This window comes from Clytia hemisphaerica, unplaced genomic scaffold, assembly GCF_902728285.1.
Source record: "Clytia hemisphaerica strain Z4C2 unplaced genomic scaffold, Clytia hemisphaerica genome assembly, whole genome shotgun sequence".
NCBI lineage: Eukaryota > Metazoa > Cnidaria > Hydrozoa > Leptothecata > Clytiidae > Clytia > Clytia hemisphaerica.
In genome coordinates, this window is record NW_027104191.1 from 635,629 (window position 1) to 656,142 (window position 20,514).

Genomic DNA, 20,514 nt, shown 5'->3' on the forward strand with positions numbered 1-20,514 from the left:
TTACCTTTCTAAATTAAGAGCCTGTTGACAATACCATTAATTGGAGCTGCTTGAAGACCTTTGGAAACTGTTTTGCTTCTATAGTTCTTTCGTTATAATAGGGGGGTATCAAAATAATTTCAAAAAAAACATTTTCAGCTCACCAAACTCCATCCCGATCCCGAGGATTCTTTTGTTTTGATTTTAATGCACGGAACTCAAAAATTGAGACTAGATTGAACATCAACGCACATCCTCTCCTACCTATTCGATTGTCCGTCTTTATTTTCGAGTTCCGTGTTTTCCCGCCCTTATGCACTCCGCACGGGATCGACGTCACCCTCCACCACAGTGCAATAACTTTCGACAAACGCTTCAAAGTGTAACTGACCATAAAACAAAGAAAAAATTTGGTTTGTGGGAAGGTACTGGCTAGTACCCGACTTTCGCAAGCTTTTCCCTCTCCAGACGGCAAAAAGTGTGTTACTGGTATAAAGCGCCGTTTCTACCAAAACGGACACACAGAAGGAAACACGGAAAAAAAAATAGTGACACTCTCTTTAAAGGCCCACTCGCTAGCGCTGGGCCAAAAAACGTGTATGGAAATTGTTTGAATACTAGGCAAGTCCATCTGTGGGCTACCGTGGTGAATGGCAGAATATTGGTTCTTTTTTACTTCGAATGTTGGACAAAAATAAGGAGTTGTTGTAGAATATTATGAAAGAAACATACTCTTAATTGGCGAGGATTTTACTCTCCAGGTTCACCTCTAAATAAGTAGTTCTTTGCCTTCCTGCGTATTTCCAGGTTTTTTTATGGTTACTACTAGTAGCGCAAGTGATACTACAGAATTTAATCATTCTTCAGCAAAAGAAGATGTGGAATCAAACTACACTGTAGGGGTAAAAAACGTCCGGTAAAAAATGCATTGTAAGGGTACCTTTTCACTGCTCAAGCAGCCCTTACTGTAGTACTAGTAAGGCTAAGAAGGGTCCGATTTTGAAAGCCATTTTTTGGCGGCACATACCGTCGTTTAGAAATCGAGTGCCCTCCGGGGTAAAAGGGTGAGTCGTATTGTTGACTGTAATCTCATAACCGATCACCATTGCTTTTAAGGCGTTTTCTTTTTAGAGCGCATGCGTGGAATGCGTGAAGCACGAAGACTTGCTCCACTTGATGTTATCACGCCCTCCCTGCCCGCCAAAACGCCTTTTGTACTGTGCACGTGTGGTCCGCACAACGCACATTGTTTATTCACAACAAAGATGGCGTAGCTGTCAGGTCAATAAACGACCTTTTCCCAGCATTTTTTCTTCCAAATGTATTCACTGTAATTGGATTACCAAAAGTTGTTAGCCATAGTATAAAATTATTTGGTAAGTTATATTTTTTTTATACCGTGAGATTGGGTAACTTGCATCAGTGGAGGCTGTACATGCAACCTCAAATAAATGAAAGACCTGCACCTGGCTGGCTGGGCTGGTTAAGATAAGATACGACTACGCAGCTCCGCTCGCAGCTCTACTCTACCATTTTTGTTTTTATTTAACTTTGTATATATTTTAATGACCAGCCAGGTCATTCATTTGAGGGCTATGCATGTTAGCCTCCACTGGATGCAAGGTACCCAATCTCACGGTACATGTTTATTTGATTGTTGTATTTTTTTAGGATCAGAGAAGGCAGTCAGAAAAGTTTTTTTGATTCACAAACGGGAATTTTTGCCAAAAATAAAATATAGCCAGTAGGTAACAAGAGGACATGCCGTGAGAAGTCCTAAAGCCAACACCACTGCCTAAAGCCGATGGGGTCTTTCAAAGATCACAAGTGTTTCAACCGGTATTCCAACAAAGCCATATTTTGGTTTGTACAGAAATTTCACCCGCTCAAATCTAAACAACAAAATGGTCAATCTCACTAAAGCAAAACATTGGCATTGCGGCCACGGCATTTCCCTGGATAAAAATTCTGGCCACGTGACCATCCGTGATTTTAGACCAATGAAAACGCTTCATTTCCCCCAAAGTTGTGTCTAAAATTAGCTAGAAAAAGAGAGAAAAAACTGACGGTCAAATTAAATGTTTCTCCCTTTTTGCGGCAAACATAAAAGACTTTAAGAGGCCATTTATTTAAGAAAAGGGTGTTATATCATAAATAAATTATGTTAAAATAAGTGATATTTTAAGTAAGAAGTTCATTAACAATGTTATTTTGAAGTTTGTTTCTAAAAAAAAAACCCCCGTGCTATATGGTAATCTCATTTTCTTAACTTATGGACCCATTTGGAAGTCTTTGTAATACAGATCATCTGGCAGTGTAGTTGCAGCCTATACAAGAATTGGAATCTAAAGTCTGAAGTCGTAACTCCTTGCCAGTGACCCCGCAGAGAAATTTTTAGTTGGCAGACACTGACTTTAGGTTGGTTTGGAAATCGTTTTATTTTGAAATGTTATCTTCACTTTAGATGAATACCTTTATTTATTTGGATTCATGAAAGGTTCAAGGTTTGTTTCCTTTTATTTCAAATTATTTCATTGATTTATTGAGCTGCAATAGCTGATTGAAAAACGAAGATTTTTGATAGTTATCAGCGTGGGCTTGGCCGCCATTTTGAATTTTGATTTTTCTCTTGTACTCAGCAATTTAGAGGTTGTTCGTAATACGCAATTTGGCTTACGCGTAACACCTGTGAGATACAAACTAAAATAAAAACAAACCTTTTGCTGTGACACAACGAAGATACCAAAGTGTCAACTAAACTGAGAGATTTGATACACTGAACCAATTGAACCAAATAACAAGAATGGCTTCTTATAACAAAACACATTTTTTTATTGCAATATGCACGAAGTCATAAATGACAACAGTAGTAACAGCATCATAAAAAGTAACAAGATGTTTTGATTTTCCAAAGCACACGAAAATATAAAAGAGGTCTGTGTACGAGCGTGCTCATTTTTTTACGTCTCTGTGTTTACACTGGAGAGGACCTTTGACAACAATAGACATACATCAATGGAAAAGCTCAATCCTTTTTCTTTCAGAAAAAATTTACTTTAAAGGATATAAAATAAAGGCAATGCCATTTAGTGCCAAGCTATAGAAGACACATTTTTAACGTTTTTGAGCACTTTCGGAAAGTAACTTTTTTATTCAATTGAGCATAACTTTCGATCTAATGAATCGAATTTGATAAATGACCCATCAAAATTTAAGTTTATCTTTCTTCTTTCCAATGAAAGAGGAATGGTTCTTTTAAACTTTTTTGTGGCGCACCCGGTATTATATTTCCTTAATTAAAAAATCAAAAATTCATTTTTCATTCGTGAAAAATAAAAAAATAAAAAAATGAATTAATATTACATACTAAGACGCCCCCATCTTTTACTCTTGTTTAATTTCCGATCTCGGAACATGCAATATCCACCCAATCAGCGAAAATCGCTTTCATTGTCCTTTGACTTTCAAAAAAAAGTATTTAAAAATTATGAATTTATAATAATTACAAAAGACAAAAAGTTTGATACTTCATTAGGGAAATATTCAATAAATTCCTAGTTTCAATTTTCAGTGGGCTTTTTTCTAGGGCTTCCTTTATAGCGCAATTTTTGCGTCACACAAACTTTCTTTTTCTTACAGGATTGATGGTAACTTTTCATCTTTGTTATTTTTAAAATTTTTAAAGCACAACCGAAAAAAAAAACGAAACTTCAGAAATTTGCTTACTTCCAGTGAGTAAACGATTCTGACAATTAACAAAAATGATGATGATGATTTTTTTTGGTCAGGCAAATGTCTTGTATTAAGGGTTCTAGTCTTGACCCCTAAGCCTACGCAAGATTGAAGCGTTTGGGGAAAAGGAGACAAAACTCCAAAAAAGCTGGTGTTTTGAAGCGCTTCCGTGCGATCACATGGTTCACATAACATTTTCCTCCTTTTTTCATGTTTTGGTCACATGATTGACGCATTCCATTGCTCAAAAAACAAGCCAATCAAAGTTGACGATTTTCCTGTGGCACATTTTGATATTGGCTAATGTAATATCAGTGTAACGGGTTGCAACATGGAAGCCAAAGTAGCGATTCGAACATTTTGAAAAATTACCTTTGGTGTCTTTGATCCCGATTTCTAAAAAGAAAAAAAGAGAAAGTGTTTATGAGGTCATATTACTCTTAAAGCTGTATCCTTCCCTGAAAAAAGGTTTTTTACAGAATTTCAAAAGCTTCTTTGATTGTTGAGATATTTTGGGTTGTGTATAGAAGGGTAACATTTTTGTGCTAATTAATCAGCAAAAGAATACTTTTCAACACCGGACAAATACACCGAAAACAGTCCGGTGCGTCGACAGGGTCCTTAAATTAGAATAGCCAGGCATCGAAATAAGGGATAGAAAGTGCATCGCAATTTTTTGATAAGCATGATTTTGCATCCTAAAATGGATCAATTTTTAGCTTGTAAGTAATCCAAAAACGCATCGCGAATTGCGAAATGCGATACGCTAATTCGATCCCTGATAGCAGATAGTTTGATGATGGTTGCCGCCATACCAACAGTTCCTTGTAAAATAGCATATCAGTGTACAGTGCAGTGGAGGGAAACTTGCATAGCCATAAAAAGACTGACCAATCAAAGCAGCAAAATTTCATAACAAATGAACTACACAGCTCCACTCGCAGCTTTACTCTACCATTTTGTTTTTATTTAACTTAATATTTTAGTGACCAGCCAGGTCATTCTTTTGAGGACTAAGCATGTTAGCCTCCACTGATGCAAGTTACTCAACCTCATGGTACACAAATCATCCTTTTGCATTGCCCCGCTGCACACCAGCATCCTCTGCTCTGTCAGTCTGTGTGTCCCACAGTTTCAAATTTTCATTAGAATCATGCTCAAAGTTATGCAAATAAATGAGAAAATATTTTCTCTCTTTTTTTCTTTTCTCTTCATTTTCCTGCACTTTTTCTATAAAGTTTACAGACTACACACATTTTGTTGAAACACGTTTTTTTGTAGGAGAAGAATATTTTGTTTGTTTTTTATTTAAAATAAATGAGCATGCCCCTGTTTCATAAAGCACCTGCTGAAGTAGATGACCAAGAATATTTTGACATGATTTGATTTCATTACAAAACTGATTAGAAATGACCTTTTTGAACCAGAATATTTACAGGGTCAAATTTGATATGACCTTCATTTTAGTAAGAATTATTATTGTGCTGAATAAGATGCTTTAAATATCACAAGATAGAAATTTCTAGTATAAAATACTTAAACTCGAAATTGGAGTTTTTCCGAAAAAAACGCAGAGATTTTTTCATCTTTTATTTAACACAGGATCAATTCTCAACAACAAAATACATCTTTTGGTCTTTGGGTTTGTTTCTGACATTTTTCCTTCAAAGAATATCGATCAATTTCCTTTTCCTCTTGAGCGCGTGAGAAAAAATGATTAGCTTGCGTTCTCGCACAGTCGAATAAAGATGAGGCAGCAATCTTGCACTGAGGGTGCTACTTAGTTTCCGGTTTGTGTAATTTACGATGCGCGATCCAACGATTCACGATGCGCGATGCACGATCCATGCATATATTATGTTAATTATTCGAATTATGCACGAATAAGTTTTCATAATGCTAGCTGCAAACATCATATAACAATATCGGGAAAAAAATTAAAAAAAGAAGGGGAAATAATTTATCATAACCAGAATGATTAAAATAACTTATATCTTCTGTGTAGAAAAAAACAAAAATTGAAAGCGAGAGAAAGAAAATGTTCGCCGCATGCCTCACTCGTTTTTAAAATGAAAGAAAAAAGCCTTGACGTCATAGAAAAGTTTTGGCGCGAAGAATTTATTAAAACACAAACTCGTTTTTGTACGTTTATTATTTTTTCAAGAACAGTGAATAACGTAAATAAGGAATCATTGGCTACATTATTACTTTTGGCATGTTCTTATAAAAACCTTTCACCAACTGAATGGCAACTGGTGCTTTTATTTATTTGATCTTTTTCTTTGTTTGATGATCAAGTTAATTCATTTGATCTTTCTCAAAAAAAGGTGAGTTTATACACGTGCCCTTCATTAAAAAACGTCTTCCCTACTTTACCACAACATTGTAAATTTTTGTTTATAACCCTGTCTCAATCCAATGCATTTGGTTGGTTTAATCGGAGAAACGTTTTTTTAAATAAAGAAAGCAAAAAGGTTACAAGATATTCAATTCAAAGCATGGGCAAAAAAGTTTATGTTGTGATTTGATTTGATTGTTGAGGTTAAAATATATACACGCATACTTTACATTGATTACAGGAATACAAAAGAAGGAATTAAAATTATGTGATTACTAAAACCTGTAAATGCATAATTAGAATAATTAACATAATATATGCATGGATCGTGCATCGTGCATCGTGAATCGTTGGATCGCGCATCGTAAACTACACAAACCGCTTAGTTTCTCCCCTATTTTGGGCTCACGATAGAATGGTCCAAATACCAGGGTATTCTAAATGATAAACTATGTTGTTCTGTAAGTGTTTATTTTCTTAGAGATACAAATGGTATATTGTTTTTGAGCGCAAATTTAAATATTATGGTTAAATAACAAACAAATGATAGCAGTTCTGTTTTTTCCTCAAACCCACGGGAAAAGTTTTTTTGCCAACTTAGCTATTTCACAAATCTCAGAAAAGAATTCCCATAGCAATTTCGATACATAACCCGATTGGTTAATTTCGAAATGGATTCAAGAAAGTCATAATGGCAGATAATATTCCGAGGAAATGTGTGTAGTTAATCGATGTTGATGGCTTGTTGATTCTTTAAAGAAAAAAGGTAAAAGGTGTAGCTTTTTCTAATCTTGGAATATCGAGGTTCCAGCTGCACTGATAATAAGAATAACTGATTTAGATCTTTATATAAAATGTTTTCTTATGATTAAATCAAAGTCATAAGAGAGAGCAGGAAAACAACTAAGATAAATGACCTTTTGCTTTGTATTTATATGAGAAGAAGAAAATACTTACTTTAATACAAATATTTAGATATTTTTTTAGATATCATATTGAAAGACTTTAGGTAAATTCCACAAAACCAATTTTTTTTAGAATAGAGATTTTGAATATGCGAAGGAGAGTTAGGGCCTGGAAGTTCTGGTAAAAATCCAAATGGATTAGGTAGTCAGTATTAAGTATCAGGTAGTAAGTATTAAGTAGTATAGTAGGTATTAGGCGTTTTAGACCTGCCCTTTTAGTATTCATATGTCTCAGATTTTAGTACCGACCCCCCTGCCTGAGGGATGGTGTACCGTACCACTGTGTACCATAAATATCAAATCAGAAAAATGGTACTTTTAGGGTACTAACGGTTAAAAATAACTAGCCTTATCTTAAAAAATAAGCTCTCCTGACTTCGAATCCTAAATTCCATCTCAAAGATTTCTTGTTCTGAAATTTTGCACAGCCTTTTAGTAAGTCATTATGATTCCTGACTATTACCAATGCTTCATTAGCAGTTTTTTGTTTTTATTTTTGTGGCACATACTAGTACATTGCTTTCACACCCTGGCATTCATTTAAAAAAAATGAGTTCCACAAAATGCAACACCTGACAAGACTGAGCACTGCTCAGGGGGGGGGGTAAAGACACAGGTACACACACACTGACCCATAGCCAGGTGGTGGTGCCTATTTTTGCATTTCAAAAAAGTTAGTACCCGGTACTACTTTGGGGTGGGGGTGTGTATTTTTCACTCTTCAAGCAAGTGCAGGATACTATTTGGGTCCTTTTTCACCGAATTTTGCTGTTTTTTCAATAATAAAAGTAGTTTGTTGTAATATTTTGACTTTTTTCAAATATTAATTTTTTTGATTTGAAATTCTTTTAATCGAGAAATTTTTTTTTACTCTTTTGAGAATTTTTTTTTTGAAGACAAAACTTCAAAAGTGTGGTCAAGAAGTTTGTGATGAAAATCAAAGGACAAAAGCTTCTGACGCCATCATTGATAGTTTGCTTGAATTATCTGTCAATTTTCAGTATGAAAAACTAACAATATACCGGGTGTGCCACAAAAAAGTTTCTCTCTTTAAAACTAATTTTCTCGAAATCTAAAAGTTTTAAACGAACCATTCCTATTTCATTAGAAAGAAGAAAGATAAACTTAAATTTTGATGGGTCATTTATTGAATTCGATTCATCAGATCAAAAGTTATGCTCAATTGAATGAAAAAGTTATTTTCAGGAAGTGCTCGAAACGTTGAAAATCGAGCTATCAAATTTTATTTTAAAATTGGTAATCACCATAGCCTTTACATGATTAAGAGCATTTTTCCGTAACTAAACACTTAAATTTTGAAACTGAAGGGTCGAAAGGGTTTAGAATCTTCATCAAATTTTTGCCAGATTTCTTTGCCTTTTTCGACGAATTTTCTTCCATGTGTTATAATTCAACCTTCCTTTATATAACAAAAGGTCATTTAGACAGCTAATTATCATTTTTGATTACTGAAACGAAAATACTGATGCATCATGTAATTATGCTTCTGATTAATTTGATAGGTCCATTTTTAACGTTTTTGAGCACTTTCAGAAACTAGCTTTTTTTATTTAATTGAGCATAACTTTTGATCTACTGAATCAAATTTAATAAATGACCCCTCAAAATTTAAGTTCATCTTTCTTCTTTTCGATTAAATAAGAATGGTTCTTTTAAAAATGTTATATTTCGAGAAAATTAGTTTTAAAGAGAGAAACTTTTTTGTGGCGCACTCGGTAGTACCCCTCTTTTGGTCTAATCTGTAAAATTTAAGATTTTAGGGGTGGTGTCCCTAATTTTTTACAGCAAAAATGAACTAGTACCCAGTACTAAATATGGGTAGGTGGTACTAAACAAAATTTTCGTAAAAAATCAAGTTAGTACCCTATGGGTTAGTACCCTGCCTCTGCACCCCCCCCCTGCACTGCTTTGCATAAGTCTTCACCCAGTCTTTAAAAGAAAAGAAAAATTACATAATTTCTGTCTATAGTATTTACTCTATTTGCTACGTAACAGGGCAGAATAGGGTGTTGTGTCAACCTGAGAAAAGCCAAAGACACTTATGGTCAACACACTCAGTACTTTGGAGTTTGGGGTATTATTTTCTGAAGAGTAGTTGTTGTACTTTCAAATTTTCAGAATTTTTCAGTTAGTCATTATGATGTCTGGCATCAACTGTTTAACCCCCTCCCCCTGGAACAACTTCAGGAGGCTCGAAATTTACGGTATGTGCATAATGTTGAAAGACATATAAAGAAAATATTTTTCCATTTTTTGTAGCAACGAGATGGTAAGAATATGACAGCAGGCTGTGAATTTTGTCAACATCCCTCATGCTGGGAATATGATGTTAATCAACCCCGTAAAGGGGTTTCTTCACCATCTTTACCAAATAAACTAACAAAAAATCAGTCAAAAAATGACCAGCCTAACAGACCCAAAGATACTGGTAATGTTTCCTTTATATTATTTGATTATGCTTTGCAATGAAACGGTACAGATGGTACAGCAAATTTATGTATTTATTTCAAGTTTTGAAGTTAAAAAGTACATTAATTCAAGTTTCGTGCCTTACGGCAATGAAAAAGATGTTTAAAACGTATTATTATGGTCATTTTGATACCTATTGAGGACTAAATTTTTCATTTCTTGTCAATAGGTTTACCAACTTACAAAATCATCAATTTCACCATTGGTGATGTATTGGAAGATGAGTTAGATTATTATACAGATTCTTCTTGTTCTGATCATGAGGAATACAAAACTCATCGAAAATCCCCCAATTCAAGGTAAAATTTTCTTGCCTTGAAACTATGAAAGTAGATTTCATAGAACTAGGTACTCAAATAGTTGAAAAGTAAGTTTTTTCTGTTTATGAAATAGAATCTTTTTAATCATTTTACTTTTTCATTTTTGTAAAAGAACAACCTGAATGAAATCCCTCTCATGATAGAATTTTCTTCATAGCTTAGGGTATGTAACCAATTTTTCGCAGAATATATTTTTGCGTTGAGAAGTTATTGTAATTTTTGCTGAAATAATTGCATTTTTTTTACGTTTTTGACAAATTCTATCGAAAGATGTAGTTTGTGGAACTAATATCTGTGACGTGATGTGTGATATGGTACACCCCAATAACCCAGGAAATTTGGTTTCAATGAAAATCATTTCGCTTAAAGCAATTATTTTTATGAATATTCAGGCTCAGTTCTCCACGATCATTTCCTGTTGGACCATCAGTATCATTTGATAAAGGATGTTTAGAACGAATCCGTAAACGCCAAAAGGAGGTTGAAGACCAAGAAAAACATAAACTCAATGATCATGCTACTCTTAATAGTCACACCAAAGTCCTCACAAAGCAGATGGTGGTTCTTGATAAACCTCTTCAAGACGTTCAAAAGATGTTGGTATGGGTTCCTGGTAAAAATGTATGTCATTTATTCACACGATACAGCTTTTAATTCGTGGTGCATTCTGGGGGGCTTACTAAACGAGAAACTTTTATGCATATAATTAATTAAATTGTTTCAATTGCTATAATCTTGCTCGAACTATATTGAGACTTTGGTGTATTTTAACGTTTTTCCGAATTTAAAGTTCGAACGAGAATTGCTATTTTAGCACTTTCACTGTCTTCCATTGAATATTTTGATTTTTGAGAGGTTCGGTGGCTTCTTTGCCGCTTTCAACAAAAACGTTATAAACGACTGGATTCCCAGTCTAGTGGCTTCTAGGCTATATTCCAAGCCTGATCGAAACAATTTTGAGCTTTTAAATACTGAAATCTTAAGTTGTAAGTCTCATGTTTAAACTTTACTTTCTAACTCAAGTTTAACGCACTTAAAAATCATTTGTGGTGTTTAAAATTTCATAGGGAAATCTCCTTTGTCTCAAATATTTTTTATGGGGTTGTAGAACGCCATGATCAATTGTCGACTTTGGTTGAAAATGTCGGCATCCTTTTTAAGATGTTGTCACCACCTTACCAACTTATTCGAGAGGTAAAAAACTCAGGAAAATCACATACACTTTTTGTCAAAATAAAAAAATACAAAATCAGAGCCAAAATCCGAAAAATCGATAAGGCGAGACCAATTTAATTTGTTGTTCTACGGGCCCCACCGACTCTATTTTTGCTAAAATCAAAAAAATAATAATATCGGATTTCCACTACAACATATTTTACACACTAGTTATTTGTAAGAATTAAACTTGAATAAAGCTGAAAATTAATTCAAGAAATTGTATTCCATACACTAAAATTTTATTATGATCTTCATCGAAGATAAAAAACAAAGTGAATTTTTTATCCAGATACTTTTTGGAAAATTTTCTCGGTACCTTACCAACCCTGATAAATGAAAAATCTATTCTTATTTTGCCGACCGACCGACCGACCCTATTTTTTCTAACGATCTGTCCGTAGAACAACAAATTAAATTGGTCTCGCCTAAAATCAAAAACAAAATCAAAATCACGAAGTCAATACAACCAAAGAAATAAAAGTCAAAATAAGAAGAATCAAAAGAATCAAAAGCAAAATCAGTAAAATTAACACGTACATTTTTTTCGGAGTGTTTACCCCTCAAACTTATTATGATGTCATTTTTTATGATATACCAGAGATACCGGTATTCCCCTAACCCCTGCAAACAAGATTCTTAAAATTTAAAAAACTTTGAAAAATAAAATAAAATTTCGACTTAATTATCTGAAAAATAAGTGGATAACATAAATGGGCTCATTTTTTTAATATGGTCAATTAGGTCCGAAATAGCCCGGTAACCCGGTAACAATTGTAATTTTTTATGATGGCGATGACCTAATACGATTTTCTGTGGGTTGATAAAGCTTTTTTTTGGACCTACCCCGGTGGAGGTCCTATAAATTAACCTTTGTCCGTTCGTCTGTTCGTTCGTTCGTTCGTTCGTTCGTTATTAGCTTTCCTCATGATTGGCTCGTTAGTTTTTTCTGATTTTTTGCACAAAGATGCATAACTATAAACCCTCGAATGTGACGGAGCCCGATTTTCAAAAAAAAAATTTTTTGGGCCAATTTGGGCCAAAAAACGGCTAAAAAACGGGTTTTTTGGACTTTGTGAAAAATTAGGTCGTTAATTTTTTCTGATTTTTTGCATGAAAGTAGGGTGCCATCGTAGGTAAAAGATGGCTTAAGCGAATTTTTGCAAAAAAATTTTATTGGCTCAAAAAACGCATGTTTATCTATAAGAATCACTATTAATAAGCATACATCAATGTTCTTAGTCAAATTACTCAATTTTTTTATGAGATTTTTGCTCAGGAGGGCTTACTTTTAAAGAATATGTGTGTTTCGACATGAAATTTTGGTTGCTTGGCGTGTTTTTATAGAATAACTGGCCAAATTCGATATTTTTTTATAAGCACATTACATCAATTACTTAGGTATTAGCTTTTCTCGAGATTGGCTCTTTCATTCTTTACGATTTTTTGAACAAAGAAGCATAACTATAAACCCTCGAATGTGACGGAGCCCGATTTTCAAAAAAAAATTTGGGGCAAATTTGGGCCAAAAAACGGCTAAAAAATGGGATTTTTGGACTTTGTGAAAAATTGGATAATTAATTTTTTCTGATTTTTTGCAGGAAAGTAAGGTACCATCATAGGTAAAATACGGTTCAAGCAGATTTTTGCAAAAAAATTGTAGTTGGCTCAAAAAACGCATGTTTATCCATAAGAATCACTATTAATAAGCATACATCAATGTTCTTAGTCAAATTACTCAATTTTCTTTATGAGATAGATGTTTTTTTTGCTCATGAGGGCTTACTTTTAAAGAATATATGTGTTTAGACATGAAATTTTGGTTGCTTGGCTTGTTTTTATAGAAAAACTGGCCAAATTCAATATTTTTTTATAATATAAGCACGCTATCAATTACTTAGGTATTAGCTTTTCTCAAGATTGGCTCTTTTATTCTTTATGATTTTTTGCACAAAGATGCATAACTATAAACCCTCGAATGTGACGGAGCTCGATTTTTGGAAAAAAAAATTTAGGGTAAATTTCAGCTAAAAAAAAGGGTTTTTTGGACTTAGTAAAAAAAGAATTTTTCAGCTCAAAAAACGCATATTTATCTATAAGAATCACTATTAATAAGCATACATCAATGTTCTTAAAATTACTGAATTTTTTGATGAGATGTTTTTTTGCTCTCGAAGTCTTGAATATGAAAGAATATTTCAAGAGCATGAAATTTTGGTTGCTAAACGTGTTTTTTTATAAGAAACAAACGACTAATTTTAATAGATCGTCACTATTTGTGTTATTCTGAATGATTGTTTAATGGTCACGCTTATGTAGATATCAATTATATATGTGTTAAATGCATAACCAGGTAGGTCCATAAAAGTATCACTTGTTTACTTTATGACATTTTGAGAATATTCTTTCTATTATACAAAAATAATTGATTTTGCTAATTATAGAACGGATGAAAAAAAGTACTTTTCTCGTGGTGCGCCTGTATCAATTTTTAAATGAAAAATAATTCAATATTTCTATTTTAATTAGCCTTGAAATTTTGATTTTCCTTGTGTTTTCTTTTTCATAGGACCAGAAGGATAAGCATACTGTTACCAGGTAAGAGAGAGCTTTTGTTTGAAATATTTCCAGATTCATGAAATCTTTTCAGGCCCATAAGGAAAATTAAACTGAGTTTGAATTGTTATGTCACTTTATTCCTATTGATATAATATATGCGTTCCTTTTGAAATCTAATGAGTTGGTGGTTCGATCAAAATTGGAGCAACTTGGAAGGCAATTCTTGAAATTTCGGATTTCGGTGCCCCCTTTTAAAAGTCAAATCTTTGTAAAAATTACGCGAGCGAAGCTAGGACGAAAGTTATTCTCGGGTATTTTTCTCCTTTTGCATGTACACTTCTAATGATTAGATGTAAAAAAACAAAGGGGTGCCAAAATTGATAATCAAAGGCGTCTTTCGGCGCCCTCAAAAAATCGGCCGCTGAGGGGGGGGGGGTATTCTGCTTTGTAAGCATTCTGTAATGTTTTCGCCGCTAATCTTTGGATTCAAAATGGCGTCCTACAAAAGGTCCATATGTATCTTGTCCATTTAATTTGCAGTGAAAAGAAGAAGACGGTTTCTGAATATGTCATTGATGGAGCTTCTCTGCCCCAAGACGATGAAAACAAAAAGGTTTGTGTTTCTTTTAAAGTAAGTAATAATCTCCTTTTATGCGATCGTAGTGCAGTGGTAGAGTATCCGGCTACTGTTCGCAAGGTTGTGGGCTCAACCCCCAGCCGAGTCATACCAAAGATTCTCAAAATGGTACTTGATGCCTCTCTGCTTGATGCTCAGCAATTAAGAGAAAGATCAAGGGTAAGTGGAGAAATTCAGGGAGAAAGAGTGGTGCCCTCCCCTACCTTCGGGTATACAGCTATCGAAAGAGGAGCCTTCGGGTCGCCTCCAACTTCGGTGTAATATACACTTACGTCCCTCGATCGAAAGATGTTTTTAACAACATTTATTAATTCAATTTCGGGCACTAACGAAACAGGGAGTCTTATTGTTGCATCGAAAATATTTTGCGTTAATTGACCAAAGTATTGCGAAATTCACGAACAATTTTTTTAGTAGTAAGCTCGATTTTTGTTAAAAGAATATACGATCCGCATCCGCAATTGCAACCCGCTAATTTATTGAAAACAATCTCAAAGGGCGTGCGTATCCCACTGAAAAAGATTTACTGAGTAAATTCTCTAAACATAATATAGTTGGGAACAGTTCAAGAATTTTTTTCATTAACGCCATCAATACCAGTGGGGTACTCTGGTACGCACGCCCCTTGAGACGCTTTTTCAATATATTAGCGGGTTGCAGTTGCGGATGTGGATTGTATAAATCAATTATTAATATGAATTAATATGAAATCAAATCAAACCAGTGCATGAATCTTTCCCTACGTTTAATGTACCCCTCTAACGGACGATAGCATCGATAGAAAATCTATGGAAAATAAAATGACCATTATCTAAATTTTGTTTTTCTAGATGTATTTCATTTATAAGTTTTAACTAATTCTCATCGAAATTTTGTCTAATTTGGTTGTCTAATCATAATAATTTACTGTTTGGAATTTCCCTCTCTCGAGCCAAACCAAAGGTGGATACCCTCACAGTGTCACTAAACCTCGCCCCCCCCCCAATATCAAAATGCTTTCTACTGCATTGATAGCTCTTTGGTGTACAGTGGTCATCTCCAGTAGCGTAGACAGGGTTGAAGAACGATCTGCGTAGGAGAGCAAGTTTTTATGTTAAAGCACTTGCTCTCGGGTACCTAGTAGCCGGGGGGGGGTTCGAATAAGCAGGGAGGGTTGGAAAAAATCGCAAAACTTAATAAGCAGGGGGTTGAAATAAAAATGTCCTGGGTGGAAAATTGTTAAAAAGGAGGCTCGCACTGCAGATATAAGACAACATTTTACCAATAATCAATAAGCGGGGGGGGGTTAGAATAAAAATGTCTTATGTGGAAAATTTTCGAAAAATTAATTAGCGGGGGACGGCTATTACATACCTGATGGTACCTATTCATTATATAAAAACTGTACTGTATCGTTAAAACTTGCTTTCCTAAGCAAATGTTCCTTCATCCCTGTCGACGCTATTGATCTCCCTCTGATAGTCAAATTGTATCATTTTTTATTAGAGTTCGAAAGATCGTGTGAATAAAGAGCCACCTGGTGTTCGTGCGTTTCGTAAACTCAATCATGGATATTTGGATGAATTGTTGCCCATGATGATTGAACAAGGAATCACTCTCGATGAGTAAGACGTACTTTTAACGATTTATTTTTTGCGTCTGACCTCAAATCTATGGTGAGGGTTGATCCTTTTTGTGGCCCTTACCATATCAGCTGTGAGCCATTCTAAGAAATTATCACCCACGATTAGAGCTAGTCTATGCCCGATTGAACCGCCTATACGGGTGCTATAAAATGCATGGGTCGCGGCGCTCCTAGGTCCCTACTGGCGGTATCCAGTCGAAAGTGATCGTGACGTTACGTACCCCTTGCTCTGGAATGACCCTTACTAACATGGTCGAGTTGTGAAGGGCTGGAACTCACAGCCTTTGGGTCAGCGGCTGCGCTACCATTTGTACACGCCCCATACTACAAAATACAGCATAAGCTTTTCCAGATCCAGAAAGCTTAGTTACTTTCGCGAAGCTGAGATATGACAAATTGAAATCTCTATTTTGGAAAATGGAAGGCTTAGCTTGGAACTAAAGAAGCTATCTATAGGCCAAAAAGACCTTAAAGACAAAAGGAATTTTAAAGATGAGTATCCTTTTAGGTAAATCTTTATCGGATCATTCATTTTTATTTATGGGCAGCTTTGTTTCCAGGACCTAACTGATTATTTTCTACTTTCAGTTACCTCACGCTTTGCCGCATCAGTAACATGCAATGCGATGACGTCATTGATAACAGGTATGTTGCTTGACCTGAAATAATACAATCTCCTTAACTGGAACCTCTATAACTCGAATGTCTCTTTAACTTGAACAAATTCCTTCAGTCAGCCTTTTTACTCCGGTCTCTTTCATGCCATCCCTTAAACCTTGAAATCCATCACTGCCAAATTTTCAGCTTACACCAATTAGGACCCAAAATAATACCAGAACCTCTAAAACTCGCTAAATCTTGGTTTGGTAAATTCTCACTTTGTTAAGTTTTAAAAGGAAATTTTTTATTTTATAAGTTATTTTATCAACTAATTTCGATTAAAAATGATTTAAAATTGACTACTAAATGTTGGCCCTTATCCACCCAAGACCCAAATATAATGTCAATAGCTTGCGTAAATAAAGGGCTGATAAGGTAATCGAGAAAGAAAACACACACAAGCTTTCTTACATTCATAGAGGAGACATTGTCATTCCGAGTGCTTTAAAAACCAGTCGCATCATACCACTCCCAAAGACGCCAATTGTTATCACCAGAGAACCGCATATTTGTAACCTACCGCTTTCAAGTCAAATCTCCACCCGGCCACAACAACTCTCAAAGTCGGTTATGTATATCAAAAATGGAGATGTCGTCGCAGCGCCTATTCGTCAGAAAAAACGCCGGCGCCGAACTAAGAAAGAGCTTCTACATCGATGGCAGCCGAATCCACGTGACGCGTTAGATATGTCACGTGCTGCTATTCCAAAGAGAGCTCTGAAGAAATATTCGATTGTTGATCACCATTGTAAAGAATCTATCAGGATGGATAGACTAGCCTCTGATATCTTGATTCAACCTTTATCTGGAAGTGAGGCTAGTTCTATATGTAGTATGACGTTAGCAGAGAAAAAAGAAGAAGAAAACGACTTGATTCGTGAATTAAAGTAAGTAATTTAAAAAATTGAACTGTAAACGGTAAAAACCCTTCATTAGTACATTAAAGAATCGAAATTGCATTGCGTCACCTATTTGATTTTCTAGTGATACTATGCAGATGGATTAAATTTTCCAACCACTGTTTTCATCCACTTTGCAAGTCCCACCAAAATTTTTTTTTAAGTTTCCTGACATATGAAACGTACTCTCGAATTCATTAAAATTTTTCATATAATATGATTTTTGAATTGCTTTTATTTCCCTAACAACAGAGGTAAACTGAACAAGATGTCACCCCATCCATCAGTCCATATGCCGCACGCTCCGACGTGTTCACCCACCCCACATCGTCGAAACTCCATTCCTGTTGAACTTTCACGTATGTCTCGACAAGACTCGATCATCCAACAACGTTTGTCACGTTCATCTCAATCAGCCACACGACGAATGTCAAAAGAAACATCAACAGTACATTTTCAAGAATCAGCTGTCATGCATTCTTACGATTCCCGACGCGTTAGTACAGCACCATCCTTATTTTCTGAGCTTGTTGATCTACGAAAATCTTTAGATGAGGGTGATCAAAACAAACCCAGTATCGTGAAATCTGAATCTAGAGCTTTTTCAGTTCTCAGTGAACAAAGTTCTCATTTCTCAGGCATCAATAGAGATTTGATTGATGATGCATACAGCAAATATAATTCCTTTACACCCTTCAAAACACCTTTACAAAGCAAACATCAGATAAATCGAACGGGTACTGAACAAAGCCAACGAGCATCTCTGGACGTCCCGCACCCTGTTCAACGACTTGTCGTATCACCCAGTTTACACGCCATGGGTGAAATCTTAGAAACGACTTCTCGCCAGAAGAATTCCTTCACTACCACACATCGTAGCATCTCACCAACACGTAATTTTTCACGTCATCAGAAAGCAGCTTCAACGTTCGATATGACACCTGCTGAAATCAAAATCTCTAAAGTTCAACTTCAACCAGCTCGTTGTAAGTCACCAATGAGAACGAAAATTGAGTCCAATCATGAACCAATATACAGCTCTCTACCTCATTACGATGCCCATGAGTCTTCACCACGAATAGAACCAATGCCGAGCCGAGAATCCCAACATGTTCCTCCACCAAGCCCAGTATTCAAGACCTCAAAAACTAGTAACACGAGTACCATACCTACATTCTTACTGCCATCTCCAAACAACTCTGTCCATTCAAGCGGGACACAACAAGAAGTTGCAATTCAATTCTATAATCAAACTGATCGTTCTAATGATCAGATTCAAGATTCAAAACCATCTGGAGATGTTGGAGTGGCTGGCAAACAAGCGTCAGAAGCTGAAAATATTCAACCGTCAGGAGTTACAAATATTGCTGAGGAACCTTCAATCAGATCACCAATTCATTTAGATTCTCAAGAAGATTCTACTGAGCACCAAAATGGTAAAGAAAATAACGTGGAAAATGAAATAGATTCTAACGAAGGTATGTTCTCACTGGAAAGTGTCAACGAAGAGGATATAAAAATTTTGGTTTCCGCAACATCTGAATCTGAACAACAGCAAATGGAAACTGAAGAAATCCAAGGAGTTGAATCACAACCGATCAATGATCTCGAGGATGTTTCACCAATACTGAATGAAAACAATGAAGACTTTGACCAGGAAGAGGTTCAGAACCACATTGACTCTGATAAAGACCTTCTTAGAATACATCCAACTGATTCCCTGGATACAAGAGTTGTATCCACAACGGGGTGCCTTACACCATCCGAATGTCAAATCAAAATTCCAGACATAAATAAACTTTCGGAAAACACAATGCGTGGTTTAACATCCCCAATTAAAAATGAAGATCTTATTGATGGACTGTCATTGGATTTGAACTTGAATGAAGACATTCTGAAAGCTCTGGGAAATATTGATGATTTTGTTTTAGATTCGTCAGATGAGGACGACGATGGTGAATAATAAAATGTTTTTGTTTTTGAAGATATGTATTTTTTTAACTGCGTGACAGATTTTATTCTTAAATGTTTTTATTTTCTCGAATCGTGTAATTTAAGTTGATAAATTATTTTTTTATAACTCAAATTTGGACATATAAATGTCAATTATGAATGATTATGGTATAGTATATTTTTGATAACTAAATAATGATATTTTTAAAAGCCTTTGGTTTATATAGTTTAGACACTCAGTCGTTCCAACCAGCAGTTTCTTGTTTAAGAGCTTGAAAGTAATTACTCAGAACAAAATATGGCAACTTGAAAGAAACCTTTCTCTCCCCTTGCTATCAAAAACAATGCATTTTGGAGATTTTTTTATTGAGGGTTACCAAAAGCCATTGCTCAAACCAATACAGAATTGGACATGACATCTTTAAGTTTACTTGAATTATTTACTTATTGTACATCACCAGGAGCAGCCACCGACCTAAAATTTACAAATATCTGTGCTGATTTGCCAGCTGGAAGGATTTCCCCGAAACTAAGAACAGTTCCTCGGACGTTTTCCAGTGGAGAAATTTTTAGTTCAGAACAGTTATATTTTGAAGTCCCCCTTCGGTGGATGCTTTCTCGTATCACTCACTAAATTTTATGAAGTTTGCTACATAACTGGCGTCAACCATCTAATTTGTATTCGATGTAATAACCTGTTTCAATTAAGTGTATGGCTAGGCGACGCTTTCTCTGGCGTCGCTAACACCTAACATTACTACTATGAAATCAATGGGTAATTACAATGTGTAGTAATTGGATAAGGAAGTGAATATTTTCAGCGGTTTTTATTCCGCCGTGTCTCAGATTGACAGACTTAAATAGTGAATTTAAAACGTTTAGGTGAAATCGATGTCTGAGAAAGAAAAAGACCTGACTTTGAAAAAATAGGGTAGATTCAATCGCATATGTACATTCACAAAAAGATAAATTTGATATTCCATATTCGATGTCGTGCAAAAGATTGCAAAGATGCACAGTGCAATTTAAGTCACTTTAAGTGTGTTAAAATAGCCAGCATTTTTCTGTCTATCATTAAATCTAAAATCTCTTTTTGAAAAAGCATAAAATATTGACTATTCTCGACTTAAGTCTCCTTTAGGG

The 20,514-nt window shown here is 35.1% G+C and overlaps 1 protein-coding gene across 1 annotated transcript; it reads left to right on the top strand.

Annotated features, from left to right (window-relative positions):
- The first annotated feature begins 1,231 nt into the window (after positions 1 to 1,231).
- Positions 1,232 to 19,583, top strand: LOC136815067 (serine/arginine repetitive matrix protein 1-like). The gene is made up of 10 exons (XM_067071510.1): positions 1,232 to 1,355; positions 9,295 to 9,463; positions 9,674 to 9,803; positions 10,217 to 10,445; positions 13,609 to 13,637; positions 14,139 to 14,211; positions 15,721 to 15,839; positions 16,448 to 16,504; positions 16,939 to 17,406; positions 17,671 to 19,583. Exons 2-10 carry the CDS (start codon positions 9,313 to 9,315, stop codon positions 19,379 to 19,381), a joined length of 2,967 nt encoding a protein of 988 aa, XP_066927611.1. The 5' UTR covers positions 1,232 to 1,355; positions 9,295 to 9,312; the 3' UTR covers positions 19,382 to 19,583.
- The last annotated feature ends 931 nt before the right edge of the window (positions 19,584 to 20,514 follow it).

Coding starts and splice junctions, on each gene's coding strand:
- LOC136815067 (XM_067071510.1), top strand. CDS start 9,313: ATGACAGCAGGCTGTGAATTTTGTCAACATCCCTCATGCTGGGAATAT. Junction 16,505..16,938: donor GATGACGTCATTGATAACAG/GTATGTTGCTTG, acceptor TTACATTCATAG/AGGAGACATTGTCATTCCGA. Junction 17,407..17,670: donor GACTTGATTCGTGAATTAAA/GTAAGTAATTTA, acceptor CCCTAACAACAG/AGGTAAACTGAACAAGATGT.